The 21483-nt window shown below is 44.9% G+C and overlaps 1 protein-coding gene and 1 long non-coding RNA gene across 7 annotated transcripts in view; both read right to left on the minus strand.

Annotated features, from left to right (window-relative positions):
- The window catches only part of LONRF3 (LON peptidase N-terminal domain and ring finger 3), a 38565-nt gene extending 36617 nt beyond the window's left edge, over positions 1-1948 (minus strand). For both annotated transcript variants that reach the window (XM_077145557.1, XM_077145556.1), the window contains exon 1: positions 1039-1948. In XM_077145557.1, the coding sequence (XP_077001672.1) occupies positions 1039-1840 (802 nt within the window). In that variant the 5' untranslated portion in view covers positions 1841-1948. The remainder of the gene's footprint in view (positions 1-1038) is intronic.
- A 3273-nt stretch (positions 1949-5221) lies between these two features.
- Positions 5222-21483, minus strand: part of LOC143671630 (uncharacterized) — a 247906-nt gene continuing 231644 nt past the window's right edge. For all 5 annotated transcript variants that reach the window (XR_013169622.1, XR_013169623.1, XR_013169621.1 and 2 more), the window contains 2 exons: positions 16770-16855; positions 5222-6082 (listed from right to left, as the gene is read on the minus strand). This is a non-coding gene — a long non-coding RNA (uncharacterized LOC143671630). The remainder of the gene's footprint in view (positions 6083-16769; positions 16856-21483) is intronic.

Consider the following 21483-nt stretch of genomic DNA (forward strand, 5'->3'; position numbering starts at 1 on the left):
GGTCCCTAGGGATCCCTGAGCGGTTGCCGGGCTCCCGTTGCCGCCCGCTGGACTTGGGGGTTTCGGGTGCGAGGCCAGGGCACAGGCTGCGGGCAGGCGGTGCGGGGTGGGGGTAGGGTGGGGGCATCTATTTCAGCCGAAGACCGTGTGATAGGAAGCGGTGACAATGAGTCACAGGGCAGCGGGGCGCGAGCGCTCGTCCCCCCGCCCCCCGCCCTCTGGCTCCCACCCCCCATCCCCGCCCCGCACACGCTTGCGGGATGGTTTCTGAGGCGAGCGTGGCCCACTTCAGTTACCTCAGCCATTACACAATCCCGCCCGGCCGCGCGGAGGAGGGGCCGCCCGACCCGGCCCGCTCGCGGCCCTTATGCAACCAGTGCTCTCCTGACCTAATTCCACGCAGGACCCACCCCACAGGGAGCCGCGGCCCCGGAAGGGACAACTCCCAGCGGCAGCAGCGGCCCGGGGCCAGGAGAGAGGGGGAGGCGCCGGCACTGACCCGACATCTCCGATTGGCAAGAGCCCAGAGGACCGGGTGTGAGGTGTGGGAAGGGCGCGAAGTTCCTCTCCTGGAGGAGAAAGTGCGGGCAGGTGTAAGAGCGGACCAGGGCATGCAGAGGGAAAGACGCAAGGAGTGACGGCGAGAAACAGACGGTGACATCCAGCAAGACCGAAACAGAGTGAAACAAACGCGAAGAGAAAGAAAAAGAGAAACGGGGTGACAGAAACAGAGACCGAGAGACGCCAAGACACAGAAGCAAACAGAACGAGAGACACAGAAAAAGAGAAAGAACAGAGATGGACACAGAAAGGGCAGAGACAGTAAAAGAGAGAAGCCATAGATAAAGACAAGTCAGGGATTGAACCCCTAGAAAGCCCTCTTTCCCACCCCGCCTCAATCCTTCTCCTCTGCCCCGATTCATGCCTACCCATCTCCCTCCGCTCTTCCTTCTCTGGCCCCTGGCCTCGCGACCTCTCCCCTTGCCCGTTGGCGGCCAGTGCGGCTCTGGGCCCTGCCCGGGCGCGCGGTGGGCTCACCTAGCCGAACTGCCTCGTTGTACTTGAGCAGTGCCGCCTCCATCTGGCGCTCACGGTACAGTCGGTTGCCCTCGTGCCGGAGTTGCGACGCCCGCGCCGGGCCCGGGAACAACTTGTCGAGGAGGCCGCTGAGCACTACGTTGACCCGCAGCTGCGGCGGGGCCTGCTGCCCAGCCCGCCGGGTCCCGCAACCCCGCCCCGTGGCCACCATCCAAGAGGAAAACTTGACCCCGCACAACACACAGCGCCGGTCGGCCGCCCGCCCGCGTTCCAAGCACAGTTTACAAAAGGTGTGGCCGCACGACAAGGACACGGGATCTGACAGAAATCCATGGCACTTCCGGCACTTGAAGCCGTCCCACACCTCGGTGGCCGCGACAGCCGCTGCCGTCCCTGCCTCTTCCGCCGCCACCGCGCAGCCCGTCCCGCTGCCGCCGTCCGGGGACGCCAGCGCCAGCGCCTCACCCTGCGGGACGTTCTCGGCCAGGCAGCGCACCAGCTGCTCCAGCTGCTCAGCCACCAGCTGCTGCCGCTCGGAGAGTTGTCTGTACACTTCGAGGGCTTCCCGGAGGCGCCCCCCGGACGCCAAGGCGTCGGCCTGCGTGAGCAGGACTTTGCACTCAGACATCGAAGCCCGCGGAGACTCCGGCGACGGTGGAGATGCGGTGCTGTCTGTAGCCGCCTCTGGGTGGAGACCCACGTCTAGGCGGGCCGCTGATGCCTCTGGCTCCGCCAGCTCTAAGTTGTTGCTGCCGAGCTCTGCCGGCAAGCTCAGCATCTGTCCAGGCTGAAACGAATCCATGGGAGAGGGACAGCGCGGGGAAGAGGCGTCTAGGAGCTGTCAACCCGGAGCAGGGAGCCGCAACTGGAGGGAATCGGGACTGCTTCGGTGGTTGCTGCGGCTGTCACCACCGCCGTGCCGCCGCGCGCCGGGTCCTGCCGCTCGTCCACGAGCTCCATGCCGGCTGCCCCGCGCCGCCTAATAACTGTCTTGTCTCAGCAAAGTGTTATATAAAACGACACCACGTGACGCGCCGCCACGCCGCTCATTGGCCGGCGGCGGGGAAATTGTTACAAAACCAGACAGTTTTGTAACAGTGTTGCGCTGGCTTCTTTTGGCTTTGGTTTTCTTGGCTTCTTTTTGAGGTTGTTTGTGTTTACGCTCCGCCTTATTTTCCCCTCCCAACGTGGTTCCTTCTCCGAAGAAGGGAAACAGAAACACACAAACTCAGTCTTCTCTTGGGCTTCTCCAGTGCTAAACTCCACCCCAACCCCATCTCCAAACCCGTCATCAAACAGGTCCCCTCTGTCATCCGCTGGGTAGCGCACCCCTCGCCCCTCCCTGGAGAGGCCAGTATCGCGAGGAGCGCTGTCCACCAGGTTCTCAGGAGCTCCAAGGGCTCCCCTCCGAGGGGCGACTGCTGCTGATTGCGAAGGGAAGCGGGTTGGGAAGAGTCCCTGGGAAGAGCACCCTCAGCCGCGTCCCGCGAGCCCTCGGAGCCCCAATTTGTTCCCCACACTCGGAAACCCTGACCACCTTCTCTGAAGAGTTCCTAGAGGTGGTGAGCGCGGTTTTCCGAAAGCGCTTCGTACCCTGGGCGGGGAGCCGCTCCGAGCAGCGGGCGGGGCGGGTGCAGAAGTTGGGAGGCGCTGCCTGGGCGGCGAAGGACGCGCTGAAAAGATGTGATTGTCGCGTAGGCATCCCTCAGGCCCCTCTCCTTCACCCTTTCTCTCCCCAACCTGATGAGGAAGCCGGCACAGGGCTGGAACCCACATTGGGGCGGAAGGCGGGAGCCTGGCTGGGAACTCTCGGCCTCAGGGGCCATAGGCCGTGAGAACCCGGGCTGTTTGGGTTCATAGGTTCTCTGGATGGCATGGGGTAATAGCCGGCAGAAGACCCAGCCGAGAGTGAGACTCCGAAGAAAGTTCACAGATTCTGGCGCAGCCTAGCGGCGGAGCAGCCTCTGGGTTTGCAGCTTCTGAGCTCTGAGGTCTGATTTTTGCCTGTCACAATGTGGGGCTGGAGGACTGGGGCTGGGCATGGGCTGCGGTGACTGGCTCACAAAAACTGGGGTGCCTCAAGGGCGCCCCGCGAACTTTCAGAAGGCCAGGGTGCTAGACCAATCATACACCTGTTATGGCTCCCTCCCAGGCCTACACTTCAAAAAGGAATCATATGCACAAAGTTACTGACTGAGACTTGGAGATCTAAAGTAGTAACTGACTTCCCCACGTCACACTGCTCCGAGAGGTTGGAGGTGGGGGGTTTGGCTTGCCCCTGTGGACTCTGGGAAGTGCCAGGATCAGTGTTTGGACAGAATCCTGCCCCAGGGACATGAAGACCCATGACTGATTTCTGCTGTGTCTACTCCTTAACGAGGTGACCTTGGGCAAGCCACCTAAACCCTGGGAGCCATTGTTTTCACTTCTGAGCAAATGTCAGGGATATCAAGTCATAAGTCGTGCTTAACAGCTAAGGACTGTGGGCTCCATCTGGGCACTGTCTCTTTGGATCGTTAGTCCACCTCTTAAATCAACACCAAGATCCCAGAGAGCACATACTGTGCACTGAACCCTAGAGCCTCCCTTGGGTGAGACAGGAGAGGAGATAGGAGAAGGGAAGCTGACATACAGGGAAAAGATGCCAAGGAAAGAAATGAGGGAATTTAGGATGTAGCCAGGAAGACATGAGGCATAGGTAGGAGAACTTGTCTGGAAGCCTTGGCTTTATCATGACTCACAGTGAGACCCTGGGCAAATCATCCAGGCCTTAGATTTTGCTGATCTTAAAGGTCCCCTCCAGCCCTAACCCTTAGTGACTTTAACCCTAAGACCAGATTTCTTGATTCCAACTATTTAAGTACAAATGATTAGTCCAGGTGCCATGGCTGGGGCTTGGACAGGGGGATGAAGTCACCTGAATAGTGGAAGGGCAGGGGCAGCTGGACAGCTGTTCTCTTCATCAGGGTCAGGCCTCAGCTAGATTTTGAGGACAAGGAGTTAGGGGTCTGGTGAAGAGGAGGAGGCAGCCATGCCAGGCAGTAGGGGAGAAGTTGGCGCCCCCTGTGTTTTGCTGTCTGACCTGAGCAGATTTTTTCACCCCCCACCCCCACCTCCATCCCCCAGTTTTCCTTGCTGTTGAATGGTGTCCCCAGCACTAATCATCTTCCTGCCCCTTCTGGTTCTGTGAGGAGAAACAGTCTGTGAGCAGGTAAAGAGGGTTACATGAAAGGGCCACAAGATAGATAATGATGAAAACCTCTTGATTCAAAGCTTTATCCCTTCAACAAATCTAAAAATGTAAATGTCTGGTACCCAAAGTTGTCATCCAAATGCAGATCTGTGATGTGTCTTACTTTCCCAGACCAATGTCAAAGGAAAAACTGCACCAGACAATGTTAAACAGGCAAGGTTGACTTTATTCAGGGGCTGCTATATCAGGGGACAGGGGATAGAACTCTGTTGGAACAAAGGACAGCCAGCTTTTTTCTTTCTTTTTTTTTTAATTGTATAATATAACATATATCCAAAGCAAAGAAAGAAAAAGCAATAGTTTACAAAGCACTCTTCAACAAGTAGTTACAGGAAAGATCTCAGAGTTTATCACAGGCTACTATACCATCATCTCAGATTCTTCCTTCTGGCTACTTCAGAACATAGGAGGCTAGAAGGAATAATTATTTTTTTGTCATCAAAATCAACTTTTTTTCTTTTTTGTAAAAAATAACACATACACAAAAAAGCAACAAATTTCAAAGCACAGCACCTTAACAATTAGTTGTAGAATAGATTTCAGAGTTTGGTATGGGTTACAATTCCACAATTTTAGTTTTTTAATTCTAGCTGCTCTAAGATACTGGAGACTAAAAGAAATAGCAATTTAATGATTCAGCAATCATATTCATTTGTTAAACCCTATCTTCTCTGTATAACTCCACCATTACCTTTGATCTTTCCATCCCACTCTATAAGGGTATTTGGGCTATGGCCATTCTTTTTCATGTTAAGGGGCTGTCAATAATATGGGGTAGGTAGATGGAACTAGATGATGTTCTGGAGAGCATAGCCAGCTTTTTAAGTGTTGGGAATGGACTGGAGGAAAAGCACAGGAAGATAGTAAGGGGTTGAGCACTGGGATGGGTGGGGGATTCCCTGAGGTAGTGAGTAGGACCACTTGGCTCAGATGATTTTCCTTTGAGGTAATTTGGCTGCTGGAGGTTATAAGGGCTGAGAGAGAAGGAGAAAGGTAAGCAACTACCCAATTAGGAGGCTCTCAGGCACCGGGGTAGCAGGAGTGAACAGGAAAGGGGAAGGGGAGGTTGGGGGCAAGTTTGATTTTTAAGATAGTCAAGGTCTGAAATTGTTTTTCTCCCCCTGCCCCCACACACAATTTGGTCTGAGTGTTTTTCTCTGCAGTGCCACAGCAGCAAGATTAACTTCAAGTCAGGACATGGGAGGAAGCAGGGAGGGACTCAAAAGGAGTAGGCCTGGCAGCTTGATTAAGAGAGAAAAAGTCTTGGTCATCCCCTTGACAAGTGAGCGCCCCCTGGGTTGATTTCCCTCCCTTGCCCTGTTGGGGGTGGGGTGAAGGTGCGTGGAGGCAAGAAGGCCAGTTCGGGCAGCAGGTCCCAGTCCTGCAGAAACTCTCCCCAGGAAAGACCCTCTTGGCAACTGGTGTGCCCCTGTGCCCAAGACCAACCATGAACTTGGTCAGAAATGTTAATAACCATCAGAGTAAAAGCAGGGTGCACTAATGCAAAAGGCAGCACTATTTACCCACAGACCAGATTCCTGGAGGAGTTTTACATTGTTTTTTCAAATCAAGATTGCCTATAAGATAACACCAAATGGGCTTCTATTGAATACTAGAAAACATTGTCACAGTGGTTTTCTTTCCTTATTTAAAATTAAACATTACACATTTATGGACCAACTCAGAAGTGGAGGCTGAGCATCTTTTCAAGTGCAAACATTTCCTCTGGAGGGTCCAGTCCTTTAAATCTCCATTTATTTTTGCTAGGATCTCCACATGGCTGTTGTTAACCTGGAAGAGAGGTAGGGTTGAGCTTTCCAGCTGACTACAGCAATAATTTTCAAACTTTGCTATGAGGAACCTCTCTGTGGGAGAGAGGAGACAGAACCAGGGCTTGATGCTAGCTCCCCTCAACTAGGGCAATGCTGTGTCTGTTTTGTCAAATTCATATACTGAGCTTTCAGATAAGGCTTCATTGAAGAAAGACTTCCCCTCTAAAATAAAAAGTTTGAAAAGCATGGCATTTTCCACAATTTTCACATATTTATTGAGCATCTTCTGTGTACAGGCACTGCTCTGGGTACTGGAGGTACATCAAAGCAGAACTTAGCTATCAGACTCTTTCTTCGTTACAGTAGCACACCCTCCCCCCCATTCTTAAATAGGCTTTCCAGGCAGACTAGAAGAAAAGACTGGTGCCTTGTGACTTTCAACACCTCCCCAGAGGACAGTACCTGCACAGATCTTACTGTGCATGCCAGTGGACATCCTGGCCCTGGCTGGGAGTGTGCAGAACAAGAGAAAATTCAACTGAAATGTTATACCTTTGCCTTGGGTCATTCATGGAGGAAAGAGTGGACATTCAGATAATTATTGGTTGTCAGTCCTCTACTTGGAAAGAGCTAAATAGCTTTGGAATGGAAGAGTCCAATCAAAGCCAGGAAATTGTGTTGAAGAGTGAGCAATGCCCCCATACACACACATGCATGTACATACACATAGACACACACACACTATGATGGAAGCTTGGCCAAAGAACTTACTTACTTACTATTTGAATTTCCCATTTTATAAACTGGGAATGGTTCATCAAATATGTAGTCCTTACAGGAAAATAAAAGGCACCATGGGCATTAGTGAAATTAATATGGAAAGGACTGCCCCTTAATATCTAGAGTAGCCGGAAAAAAAAAAAAAAAAGAGCTTAAAGAAAGTTTATGGATCAGTCCTGGTTTCACAAATGATGAAATTGAGGGCTAGAGAAGGCAAGTGACTTCCTGCAGGTCAAAATGGAAGTTTGTGACACAACCAGGATTAGAAACCAGGGCTCCTCTCTTAGAGTTCTTTCCACGTGATCAGAAAGCTAATGCTTCCAAAAAAAGTAAATAAGAAATTATTTCAGATTTCTTACTTACAAGGTGTCCATCAATTTAACCAATATTTGTTGAACATATACTATGTGCTAATGGAGCTATAATAATGGTGCAATAATAGAAATACATGGCACAATCCTTGTGCTCCAAATAGCTAGCTGAGGAGACAAGAAGCACAGATTTGAAACAGTTAAGTAAAAATAACAGGTGGTATTTTAGTTTGCTAAAGCTGCCAGAATGCAACATACCAAAAAATGGAATGGCTTTTAAAAAGGGAATTTATTAAGTTGCAAGTTTACAGTTCTAAGGCTATAAAAATGTCCAAATTAAGGCATCTAGGGAAAGATAATCTTGATTCAAAGAAGGCTGATAAGCCTAGAACACCCCTGTCAGCTGGGAAGGCACGTGGCTGGCATCTGCTGCATTCTTTGGCTTTGCGTTTCAAACAGCTTCCCCGGGGGCATTTTCTTCCATCATCTCTAAAAGTCTGGGTCTCCTGTTGGCTCCAAAGATTTTTCCAGAATGGTTCCCTCTTAAAGGACTCTAGAAAGCAACCCCAGCTTGAATGGGTAGAGACATCTCCATGGAAATCACCTGATCAGAAGTTACCACCCACAATTGGGTAGGTCACATCTCCATGGAAATGATAAAAAGGATCCCATAGAGCAATATTGAATCACGGTTAAAGAACATGGCTTTTCTGGGGTACATAACAGTTTCAAACCAGCACAGGCAGTATGTAAGAAGCACCAAAATTGTGAGAGCAGTGCGTCCAAAGGAGAGCTCAAAGAGGGCAAATGGCAATGATTCCCATCTCATAGGGAAGCTGTATTTTATACCCTGGAGAGGATTTAAAGAGAGAAGTGAAAGACCAGCAGGCTTCTCAACTCAAGGGAGGCTCCATTCATGTTGAGGGCTGGGTGGGCTGGGAAAGGAAGGAGAATTCCATGTAAGTTTGGCTAGTCAAGGCCCAGGAATTTGTATTTTTAAAGGCATACCATGTGAATCTGATGCTTGGCCAGGTTTGAGGTTCACCTTTTCTGTACCATGAAAGATGGTACAGGAAGAGTATACCCCAATCCATCCCCCTACCCCATCCTGTTTCCCCAGGGTGGGGGTGACGGGCAGTCAGTAATTCTTATCTACCTTTACTGAAGGAAAAACTGAGCTTCCAGACACTTTCATTGATATGTTCAAGGTTATTCAGCAAGTAATGGGGACTCTGGGATCCAGCCAACTAGAAGAAACAAAAAGATCACGATACCATCCCAAGGATGATTTTGCCTCATTTCTCTGCAAGACAAGTCGGACTTGCTTGGTTAGCCAGGGAGTCTGCTGCTCAGTACAAAGAGGAGCAAATCTCTGGAGCTGCCAAGTGCATAGGACAGAGCCCAGGGCGAGGTTAGAGGCTAAGAGCTCCAAGTCTAACTTTGCTATGTGACTCAGCTCAAGCCACTTCCCCTCTCTCTTTATGTCTGTTTCTTCACATACTAATAACGATGCCCAACATCACTGTTGGGATTAGCTACGAATGATGGAAAATACAAAATGTAGTTAGTCCTGATGTGATTCCCAAGAACAGAAGGAATCCATAAGTCACCTGCTATTTGTTTTGAGTAAAATCTGTGCTGACTTCCCTGAGAGTAGAAGCACTTACATCCCAGGAGGAAAATGATCTAGAGGCCTCAGGCTTGATCCATTACGGACAGTGGCCAATGGGGAAATTCTAGAGACCCTGACATAGAGCAGACTGGTCTTAGGAGGAAGAAGAAATAAAAGGCAGGTTATCTGGAGGGAAGCAGCAAACATTCATTAGAAGAAAATTATCTGAAGACTGGCAGGACTGGGAAATGGTTTTAATCAGGGCGTAGATCTTAAACTCAGAAAATTTGGATTCAAAATCTTGCTGTGTGACCTTGGGCAAACTACTTAACTTCTTTGAGCCCACCTTACTTTCTTCAACTGAAAAATGGGAATGATGCTTATAATAGGACCTACTTCATAAGATTGCTGCTAATGTATAGTAAATGAGATCTCATACATGTAAATTATTACCTAAGAGCCTAGCCTAGGTTAAGTTCTCAATAAGTGGCAACATTTATCAGTACTGGGCTCAAAAGGGAACCAGAATGATGTAACTGACATGTGCAATTAGTTATTATCACATAGGTGAGTGTGCCAACAATACTAAAGAACCAATCTGAACACACTAATATTATTTAATACTTAACACTTGTATAGCAAGTTGCAGTTCATAAAGCATTTAAACATTTATCATTCATTCAACAGGCTCTGATAGAGACACAATGATGAGTAAGAAGCTGTCCTTAAAAACTGAGAAGAAGTCACCAAGGAAAAAGGCAGTTTCAATCAGGGTGATGAGTACTAAGAATACAGAAGCATACAGTGCCAGGGGAGCACAGAGGGGCCATCCAGCTGGGGGGTTCTGGGAGGCCTCTTCATGTAGGTAATGTGGACAGCAAATTCATTAGGATTACAGAGTTAAGCGAAGCAAAGGGGAATAGGAAAGTGCTGAGTGTTCTATGTAAAGGGGGAAGCAAGTGTACAGGCTGGAGGTGAGAGAGAGTGGCATGCTGGGAAACAGCTACTAATTTATCATGGCTGGATCCTTGAATGTAAGAGGCAGAGGCAAGCAGGCACCAGATCATGAAGTGCACTGTAGACCAGAGTAAGGAGTTGGGATTTGCATCCTGAGAATAATAGAGAGCTATTGATGTGTTTTAAGCAGATGAGTGATGTGACTGGCTTGTCATTTAGAAAGATCTCTTTGGCTGCACTGTGGACAATGGATGAAGCAGACTCAAGCCAGAGGGAGACAAGGTAGAAGGGTGAATGAAGGAAATAACAGTGAGGATAGAGAGAAGTGGAGGGTTTCAAGAGATAGTGTAAAATGAAGCAGATGTGGGAATTGATTGGATGACCTCAGTTGATGCTTTGGAAGTAAATAACCCAGGTATTAGCATCATTCTCTCTTTAAACTGAGCAATGAATGCCGAGAAAGGTTAAAAAAAAATTGTGCAAGGTCCCACAGCTAGAAAGAATCAGATCAGGGCTTTGGCCTCCCACTTTTGTCTCCTGTTCACTCCTCTAGAATATACTATTAAATGGGGTTCTAGATCTTTATGTGTAAATACACTTTATCGAACTTAACTCATATTTCCCCATCCACTCTTCTATAGCATATAATCATTTTACAGGTGTTATGAGTTATTAAAGGGTCATCAATGGAATATGGCTTCATATCCTTGAGTTTCAAGTCATCCCTTTCCTTCCATTCCACTTCATGTTTAATGAGAAGTCTTCCAGCAAACCCTTCTGTCCCAGGGAGCTCAGATGAGGAGCCCAAGGCGCAAAAGTCCTGACATAGGCCACTAATTAGTTGTGGGAAGTAACTAGTCACTTTTTCTATAAACTTGTATTTGAAAACCCAGGGGACAAAACAAACAATTGCATACTCACTCAAATTCAACAATTTTTTGAATACCTTTTAAAGTATGTGTCTCTTTTCACACTGTGAATAATCACCCTCTCATCAATCTGTTTGGCAAAATGGGTTCCTGACTCCATACTAGACTTGCGGTTGATGGGGATTCTCCCTGAAATTCTTCTGTTTGCTGTCCACGGACTATGTCCCTGCTCTATAATTGCTGAGCCCAACATTCTCAAACTCAAACTAGCAACCAAGACATATATTTGTTTTCTTTTGAGATACCTGTACCACTAAGACTTTACTTGGGGGGGGGAGGGGAAATTTTTTTGGAGGGAAGTGTTATGAAACCAGCAGGGACAGGAAAATTGAAAAGGAAGAAAGTGAAATTACAATGTATGAAAAGCCCATTTAATACACCTATCCTGAGGCATCAGTGAATTGATGAAGGGGTTCTGTGAATAGCAAGGCCTTGCACACATGAAGAATGATATTGGCAGTATTACTCTTGCTTAAAAACCCACGAGGTAGGTGAGCCTGCAAGTGAACTGGCCCAGGCTGCAGTTCTAGCTCAACAGGAAGGATGGAGCATTAATGTGCAACCCACTTCCAGGGGCTGGGGCTCCTGTTTGCAGGCCCTTTGGGATGTGGGAGACAAGGACAAGTCCTGAGATACTGGGCACTGCTGACAGGCTCCACCTCTCTGGTGGCAGGATGTACTGGGCCTGAGGAATTACACTCCATCCTGGGCTTTTGGGGCCTGTTAAGAGATGTGCTCCTACATGGGTGTTTCTCTTTGGGGAGCTCCCATAGCCCAGTGTGGCTGTGGCATGGTGGAACAGGTTGGGCCAAATTGCTCCCTGCATGGGAATGGTGGTGGAGTAGGGTCTGACTTGAGGGTTAATTCCCTCATCCTACCCAGCATCACAGCAGAATCATACCCTGTCACAGAGCAGAAACTACATAGGAGCAAAGAAAAGATGAGGAGTGGGGGAGGGAGGGAGACAAAGAGAGAGAGGAAGGGAGGGAGGAAAGGAGGGAGAAAGGGAAGAAAGAAGGGGAATTTGAAGACCCTTTCTAAAACATTCGAGCCTTAGGCAGATAAAAAAGAAACACCATTGATGGTAATAGTGATTCCAAGGCCCCAGTGATTCATTCAGCAAACATTTATAAACACCTACCTTGTACAAAGCACTGTGATAGGCACTATGGATGTTATAAACTTGAGGAAGGCTTGGATGTTCCCCCTAAGAGCCAGTGATTTTCTAGGGAAGCTAAACCAAGTGCACATATATCATTGTAATTCAGGATAGCCTGAGGGAAGGAGAGCAAATACAGAAAAGAAGCCTTCACAGAAGCTTTCAGTTTGAGCCAGGCTACAAAGAAGAGCTTTGGATTGGTATTCCAGGGGTGTTCCCTGACATCCCTGACATTAAATGGTAACCTCTTCAGGTTGTGGCCTTGTTCCACCCCAGCCCTGGTGACAAGTCTGCAAAGGGAAAGGACTTGGCCACCTCTGTTGACTGAGAAAGGAGTTGGGTGGGGAAAGAGAGCACATTTCCTGAAGGAAATCTAAACTCCTGGGTTGTGCCAACTTCCTGGCTTGGAGGAGACCAGAAGTCATGGGTGGGATAGCTGGCGATAGAGGACAGGTACCAACTGCAAACCAGAGATAGGAAGTGTGACCCCCTGGGTGCGTTTGCACTTTGCCACCCCCATCAAGCCCAGATAGATGACTGAAGCATGTACATTGTCCCATGCACTTCTGGGTCATACCTGCTATGGGGAGAGTGCCACTGTGAAGATGGAAGGAGCCCCTCCCTCAGTTTTGCTTCAGGTATTTCCTGGGGGCAGACCCTCAGCAGTTTCCTTTCTCCTTTGTTTGCTGGTGTCAATCAGTTCCCCCTCCCAGGGATCTGAACCAATTCCATCTACCTGGGAAGCCGAGCCACTGCCACTACAAGAAAACCATCTCCTCTGGGGTCCTTTTCCCTCCCTGACAACAGCTTCCTCCATGGCAAGCCCAGTGCCCACTCCCACCTCCCTGCTCAGAGAAGAGGCTTCAGGTGCACACTTTTTTTGTCAGACTTCTTGATGGCAGCAGTTGTTATGCTGTGTTTCAGTCCTGCCCATAAGTGAAGGAGACAACTGGAGAGAAAATGATTGGGTGTGAACTAGAGTCTTTACAAGTATGTCTAACACCAACACTCCAACACTGTATGCAGCTGGGAGGGCCCAGCTTCCAGAGGGCTTGGCCAAACCCTCCAGAAGGGCACAGGAATGATGGGGAAGGCACTTAGATGGAGACCACAGACTGTTCTGCCATCTTTGGGTTTTGTGTGTCAAACATGCAGCAGGCATAAATGAGTGTTTCAAGTTGACATGGCATTGGTACATAGAAGGAAAGCAATAAAGTTGGCATGTGAACAAATGCATGATTTAATAAATAAAGTTGATCAGTTTAGATAAGAGGTGCAGAGAATGGAAGGGCACTGAGCCAGGCAAGTGGAGAAGGGAATGGTGACAGAAAGAGGAACATGCGTGTGTTGGGGAGGCAGAAGACTTAAAAGGCCAACTCCTTAGATGGTATTCATAGCCCCAATCTGCTTGCCAGGCCCTTCCACTCTGCCCCACGCTCCAGCCATTTCATTCCTGGGTAAGTACACATACACACACCCATCTCTGTCACTGTCCTTTACCTGCATTGACCTCCTTCCTGCCCTCCCCTTCACTGCCAGTTAAACTCCTAGTGATCCTTCAGGACTGGGAGAACCTTCTTGGGCACAAACCCAGCTGCCTCCTCTCTTCTGCCCAGCTAAGCATCTTTTCTCCTGTGCTCCCATAGCATTTTGCTCATCCCTGTTTTAGCATTTAACAGTTTGATCATCTTTGTCTAAGTGTATGTCTCCCCTCTGGGCCTGAAGTAAGGTAAGCCATGCATCTTAGGCAGTAGTGAGTCCTCAGCCCCCAGCACAACTACAGGTGCATAGTAGGTGCTCAACACGTGTCCGGGGAATGACTGAACGATTAGGGTCTGGAGTGTGAGTCCTGCAGCTTCAAGTGAACAGCACAGACTTTCCTGATCTGGGAAGACAATAGTAATTTTTGTTTGGTTTGTTTGTAACATGCTATCTCCTCTGAAGTGAATAGTAATAGCTCCATTAAAAGCTTCAAAGAACAGAATGGATGGACAGAGGCAAGAAAGAGGAAAAGAAAGCAGGAATATTGTGTTTTCCTATAAAACCTGTCTATCTTGGAGGATTTATTTTTGGTTTAGTAGAGTAGAGGCAGCCCTAGTCATAAGCAAGTAGTAGGCATAGGGGGTACCTTACCAGACACCCTCCTCACCACAGGACTTTCATCATCACCTACGTCTACTCCTTTCTTCCTTCCCCAGCTCCAAGGATCGGCCTTTTCTTATAGCCAAGGACCATCTGAGACTGAGCACATTTTAACATGGGCCAGGTGGAGACAATGTCTTGCCTTTACTGCCCTACCCATTCAGGAGATGCGGTCCAAGGCCTCCCTTCTCTGAGAAGGCTTTCCTGAGAAAAGCCCACACACTGTGACCCCTCCTGACTCAGCTGCACAGTTGAGTGAGTCATTAAATAACAAGCTAACCGTACTTTAGTCATAGAGATGTTTCATGTGCAACCTTTTATCCCAAGTAGATGTTGAGCCCCTTGTCACTAGAAATGGTGGCACCTACTTTTTTCTTCCTAGAAATGTCTCTCAAAAGTCACTGCATATAGGTGTGCAGTAAGTACTTGCTGTTGATAGGAAAGTGGGTACCTTACCTGAAACCTTCAGAAATCCTCAAGTCATAGCCATTTGTTTTATCTATGCCTGGTTAGTTATTCTTTTGGTCTCAAGTTGCCCCAGAAACTGGATGAACAAGAAGCATTCCTGTCTCAACTTCAGATTAGAGGCCAAAATCTCTGGGATCTGACTCTGCCACTAACTAGCATAAATTTGGGCAAGCCAGTTAGCTGCTTTTGGCCTCAATTTCCCCTATTAAAAAAAATGGGAGACTTGTGGGTTCTGCCACGATGGAGTAACATCATTTGTATTTATACTCCTGCATGAAACAACAAAAATGAAAACAAGAGAACATGAAGCAACAGTTTGCAAGTCACAAAATATTAAGCAACAAGGGAAAGTGTTCCCAGAAATATGGGAAAGAAACAACCTGAGTCCTCTAATCCCCTAGCATATTGTCTTCAGAAAATTTCCAGGACAGGACATGGGGAGTGGGAACTAAGGTGGAGCCCAGTAGATTCCATGAGTTGAAGGACAAGAATCTGAGAGTTCAAGAGACCAAGCTAGGTAGTTCACATATTTTGTCTTGTTTTGAGGTTCTTTTAAAAAGTGTGGAAGGAAAAGTTAGAAAGAGCCTAGCCCAGATACCCCTGAAGAGTGGGAGAAATGTCAAAGGTGATGGTGGAGTTATACATGGAAGGTAGGGTTTCACAAACAAGTATGATTGCTGCATCATTATATTGATATTTCTTTTAGTCTCCATTATCTTAGAGCAGCTAGAAGTAAAAACCTAAAATAGTGGAATTGTAATCCATACTGAACTCTAAAATTTGTTCTACAACTAATTGTTGTGATGTGCTTTGAAATTTATTGTTTTGCATACATGTTATTTTTCACAAAAAAAGAAAAAATATATTTCTTCTAGCCTCCTGTGTTTTGGAGCAGCAAGAAAGAAAAATCTGAAACAGTGGAATGGTAACCCGTAACAAACTTTGAAATCCATATGTATCTACTTATTGATGTGTAGTTTGAAAATCATTGCTTTTTCTTTCTTTTCTTTGTATATATGCTACATTAAACAATAAAAAACGTTTAAAAAAAGTAGTGGAAGGGCAAATACAGGCTCTGTTATTCCATCTTGGTCAGAAGTAGAGTTCATATGATGTTCTTAATATAGAAAAATTTGTTTAAATCTCAGAATGGCCTGTCAATTGTAAAAAAAAATCAGAAAGAGGAAATTCCAGGTTGTGTATGTTACTAGAATAAAAAAATTTTAAATCCCATAGAAATATGCAATACAGTGGACCTTATAAACTATGGACTATAGTTAATAGTATAATTATAATATTCTTGCATCAATTGTAACAAAGTTACCATACTATGCAGTGTTAATAATAGAGGGGGGTAGACAGGAACTCCGCATTTTCTGCAAACTTACAATTTCCCTAATAATTTTTTTAAAAAAGTATTTATGTTGATGAGCACAAGGGAGACAAAGTTGTGCTCTGAAGCACGTGGCTGAAGCCTTGGATGCACTAACACCCTGATAACCAAGGGTGCAACTGACAAGAGGAAAAGGTGATGTTCTTCTTTCCTTGTTGATATATAACAAACACACAAATACAGCAGACATACACAAGGCTGACTATTTTCTTAGATTTAGAAAGTCACCGGCACTGGTTAATGTGTAATTGTTATTTTCTCTCTTTTCATTCTGCAGTTTAAAGAAATAGAAAGAAAAGAAGAGAAAGAAGAATCCATTCTTCAGTTAGGCTCTTCACTTTTCAAAAACCCATCAGAATTTTATCAACACTGACATCATTCCAAAAAAATTCATCACCCAAAAAGTGATATCCACTGACATTTGCCTTTTCTCTTACCTTTTACAGATATATTTGACAGCCTTTTTTCAAGTTAAAAATCAAAATCTGTTTTAAGTGAATAAATGTGTGCAGACTTTTTTAAAGATAACACTGAGTGAAACCTTTCCTTATATCTTTTGATTTTATTTTGGCCCACCTTATCTTTATTGAAAGGGGTCACTTTTCACCATTTGTGAAGGCTATTTTAAATTCCTTTATTGCCGTACATAATAAATTGAAATGTCACCTGAAAACAATTTTTGGAAAGAGAGAGAGCAATGTCTAGCCTCTGGAACACTGCTACTCAACAATGTACTACATGTTATGAAGAGTATCACAAACACATGAAAGCTTCACAGAAATGCAATCTAAGGTCTTCCCTGGGCCTAGTGAATCAGAATGCAACATACCAAAAACGGAATGGCTTTTAAAAGGGGGAATTTAATAAGTCGCTAGTTTACAGTTCTAAGGCCAAGAAACTGTCCCAATTACAAGTCGATAGAAATGTCCAATCTAAGGCATCCAGGGAAAGGTACCTTGGTTCAAGAAGGCTGATGAAGTTCACGGTTTCTTTCTCAAGTGGAAGGGCACATGGCGAACACAGTCAGAGTTTCTCTCTCATCTGGAAAGACACATGGTGAACACGGTCAGGGTTTCTCTCTCATCAGGAAGGGCACATGGCGAACATGGTGTCATCTGCTAGCTTCTTCTCCTGGCTTCCTGTTTCATGAAGCTCCCTAGGAGGCATTTTCCTTCTTTATCTCCAAAGGTCACCGGCTGGTAAACTCTCTGCTTCTCGTGGCTATGTTGTTCTCTGCTCTCTCAGAAATCTCCTTCATTCTCCAAAATGTTTCCTCTTTTATAGGATTCCAGAAACTTATCAAAACCCACTCAAATGGGTCGAGACATGTCCTCATCTAATCCAGCTTAACAACTATGCTTGATCAAATCACATCTCCAGGGAGATGATCTGATTACAGTTTCAAACATACAGTATTGAATAGGGATTATTCTACCTTTATGAAATGGGATTTTGATTAAAATATGGCTTTTCTAGGGGACATACATCCTTTCAAACCAGCACACCAGGTAATCCTGTGCACATTAAAGTTTGAGATGTGCAGCACTCTGGAAAGCACCATTATTGAAGGGAACTGAAGTGATGAACCATGCAATGTTGATGAGCCTAGGCCCAGATTTTGGTTTAGAGAGCAATATGGGAAGAAGTAATGTGAGCTTCACCTAAGGTGAGACCAGGCTTAATTCACTAGTTTGGGACAACTGCAGGTAAATTGAATAGGAAAGTGTTGGGCTCTAGGAGACTAGAATTCATAGGGGCTGAGAAAGAGAGAAAAAATCTCCTTGAGGGGCAAATATGAGTTGTAAAGTGAAAAAAAATGGATAAGGAAAAAGCTACCCATTAATGACACAAACATTATAACTACATGTATATGAATGTTGAAACATGTAATACAATTAGCATACATTATAGATACATACATATTGTAAAAGGCATGCTTGGGAATGATGCATAAAAAATAGTATATAAAAAGACATGTATGGGAAATATAAGCAGCACACTGCAAAGTGTAGCAACTACCTATTGCCACATAACAAATTACCCTAAAACTTAGCAGCTTAAAACAACACAAATTTTCAGGAATCCAGGCACAGTTTGGCTGGATCCTCTGACTCAGGGTGTCTTGCAAGGCTGCAACCAAGGTGTCAGTCAGGGATGCAATCTCATCTGAAGGCTGTGCTGGGGAGGATCTGCTCCCAAGCTAACACACATGGTTGCAGACAGGATTCAGTTCCTCACAGGAGGATACACTAAGACCTCCGTTCCTCACAAAGCTGTTGGCTGAAAGCCTCCCTTGGTTCCTCGCTATGTGAGCATTTCACATGACAGCAGGCTTCATCTGAGTAAGCAAGTGAGAGAGCAAAAAAGATTGCTAGAAAGAAGGAAATCAGTCTATTTTACCTAATCACATCCCAGCATTTTTGCTGTATTCTATTTATTAGAAGCAAGTCACTAGATCCAGCCCACACTCAAAGGGAGGATATTAAAGGTGTGAATACTAGAAATCAGGAGTGGGTGAGAGCCATCTTTGAAACTGCCTACCACAGGGTGTGTTATTAAAAGAGAATTCTTGCATGTGGGTACTCAACTTTATCTACTAAAGAGCTGGGTGGTAGGTACATGGGTATTTATTGTGGTATTATATATACCTTATTGTAGATCTGAAATATTTCCTAACAAAGAACAAAGAAATAAATAAAGGTAAATGGACCTAATCTCAATCTGTTTTTTTAAAAAGGATGAGAGAGTAATTGTTTGGAAAATAGGAGTTGAGAGAGGTAGGGCACAAGGGTTTGAGGACTGATGGCCTTGTTACTACTTTTAGTTAAGGTTTCCATGTGGTCTCTAGTCAGCATTAATGCCCTCTTTTCCAATATTATACAGTAATAAATGTCAAAGTCTTTCATACATTAATATATTTATATTTATGCTTGAGTGTGTTTGAGAGTGTGAGTGTGTGTGTGTGTGTGTGTGTGTGTGTGTGTGTGTGTGTGTGTATACTCCTCCTAGCCATCATAGGGACTGTCAGGTTCTGGAAATTCAGAACTTAAAGGATTTTATTTCTCTCTCTCTTATACCACCTAGCACTGTGCTTTACACACACAAAAAAGTTTGTTAAACTGAAGTGAACTCAATGCTTCCCCATCCCATTTTGGCATTTATGTTAACATTCTAATACGTTATAGCTCAGTATTCATTATGGCCAGAACCTCAGAGTGAAGCAGGAGGCACAAAGCCCTTCGTCGCCATTATTAAACAGAGCAGGGAAATAAGTAGTTGTCCATATAATGTGGAGAAGTTCCCTAAAAGTCTCCTCCCAAGTAATATTTTAGCACCATTGGAACCCTTTATTTCCTTTATTGCAGAAACATTTCTTTAGGTTAAAGCATTACTTCCAGGAGATCTGTTAAAATATAAATCATCTTCAAATGGAAAATATATCAACCTTAATACAATAGCTCTTAGTGCAATCTTAATCTTTTGGGGGATACTAATAACCTCTTTGAGAATTGGAAAAAATCTGTGCATACCTCCTTCTCTGTTTCAAATACACAACATTTTACAATTTCAAGTGAGGATTCATGAACTTCCTAGAGAAGCTTTTCTTCTTCCTTGTCCTTTGAAAGACAACATTAGGACCTTTAGGGAACGAATCACTATTCATGGATATTTTAAGCTGGAGGGACCATAAAGAAGGGATGGAGCTTGGGCAGTGGAGACATTTTCTTGAGAGGGGAAACTTAGGTGGGATATTTCAACACAGAAAGGATTTGGGCATCCCTGAGGTAGCACTGGGACTAAAAGTACCTGGGTCAAGGGAACCCACAGGGAACAAGAGGGGTAGGCAAGATGTTCACAAAGGGCCAGATGCCTTTGGATCTTATAAAAGAAACACATAATTCAAATGGCTATTCAAGTCTATGTGTTGATTAAAAAATAATTATTGGAAGAATAACAGGAATTACAGTCCTGTATTTGGTTAAAATTTCATTTTCTGAACCTTTAAGAATTTCCATGTAAGATTAGAAGCCCTGGGTATCGTTGTTGGTGTCCAGAAAGGGAATTAATCACATACATGCTAAGAATGCAGATTTCCCTCATAATACTGATATGCTTTTTAATTGCTCTACTCATGATCCATGCAGCAGAATAATATCTGTCACCTTAGAATAAACTGTTCATAGCCTTTAGGGGAAAATGGAGTTGACAGCTGCGTGTGCACATTCTGTACAACGCAGAGTGGTATCCTGTCCATTCCCAAAACAGTAATCACAAACATTAAGCAGAAAATTCAGTTTAACTAAGCAAATCAGGAACAAATGCCAAATATAGCATGGGGTACCAGTTAGTTACCACTGCTATATCCTCTCTCATTTTCATATGAAAATCTCTGTGGCTCTACTGCAGGTCTCTGTAAGAATTGGCATGGTAACATTGCCATCCTCTCTTGTGAAAGAGAAACCCTTCAACACCCCCATCCGCACCCCCTGCTTGTCCCTCAGACCCAGAAGTAGTGAGCATGCCATATTTGAAGGGTTACAGGCTCAAGTTGTTTCTAAATTACCATAGTTCCCCCAAACTAATACCTGATTTATTTGAACTTCTCAGAAGAGAAAGTGAAAAGATGAGAGGGCAGGAACACATTTGTAACTATGCTGTCTCATGCGATACTCACCTCAAACCCATTTTCTTCACAAAGTGAAGCCTTTAACGAATTCATAAAGGAGGGCCTTACACAAGCTCTTGAAGGGTTTTAAAGTTCTTCTTAAAAGTTCACAGAAATAGGATTTACCAAATGTTCAAAAATAATTATGATGAATCACAATCGTGAACAGTTTTCTGTCTTTATTACAAAGTTATTTTTAAAGGTGTTTCTTCATGAATCATACGAAATAACTGATTGCAACATAAATTGTCATCCTCATAACTATTTCTGATAGAGACAAACTTTAGCTTAAAAAAGTTAACTAATATTTTAATTGAAAACTTTTTTTCTGCACAGTAAAAGAAATGATACAGTAATGAAAGAAACTTCCAAAATGTGGATGACATAATTATTAAAGATCGCTGTTCTTAATTTTTGGTTGTATTTTCATCCACAGAAAAGCTCTAAATTATCTTAGTAAGATGCCACACCCTTCTAGACTATTCAGTTCTTTCAGGATCAGAGAAGCATTATACTTAGTTCTTGAAACTAGAACCTTTTTTTTTTTTTTTTTGGTGAGAGAGATATGGATGATAGAGTCTATGAATTCTCTGTCTGTATTGGTTTCTATTCAAGTGATGTAATGAACACTACTTTGACAACCATTAACATTGCATACCCTTCATTGTGAAATTCTGTGCAAGTATTTTAGTAGAAGAATGTTACCTCTAGTCTCAGGTTCTTCTGTTCTCATCTGGTTGTGCTGCCATTCCCAGGACACTGTTTTGAATTGAGTTGGCGGGCAGAGTACTTTTAGAACTGTTCTGAGATGCTATCGCTACTAGATTCCTCCCCATATCAGTTGTATCTGTCACAATGATAGTTGATATCTCTAAGAGCACCCATCAAGTTGTATTATAACATAAATCACATGTCTATGTTTCCCATTAGACTGAACTTCCTGAGAGTAGAGGCATGCCCTTTTTAAAATATATCTTTAATATTATCTAACACAGTGCTCTGA

Source organism: Tamandua tetradactyla, chromosome X (genome assembly GCF_023851605.1).
Source record: "Tamandua tetradactyla isolate mTamTet1 chromosome X, mTamTet1.pri, whole genome shotgun sequence".
NCBI lineage: Eukaryota > Metazoa > Chordata > Mammalia > Pilosa > Myrmecophagidae > Tamandua > Tamandua tetradactyla.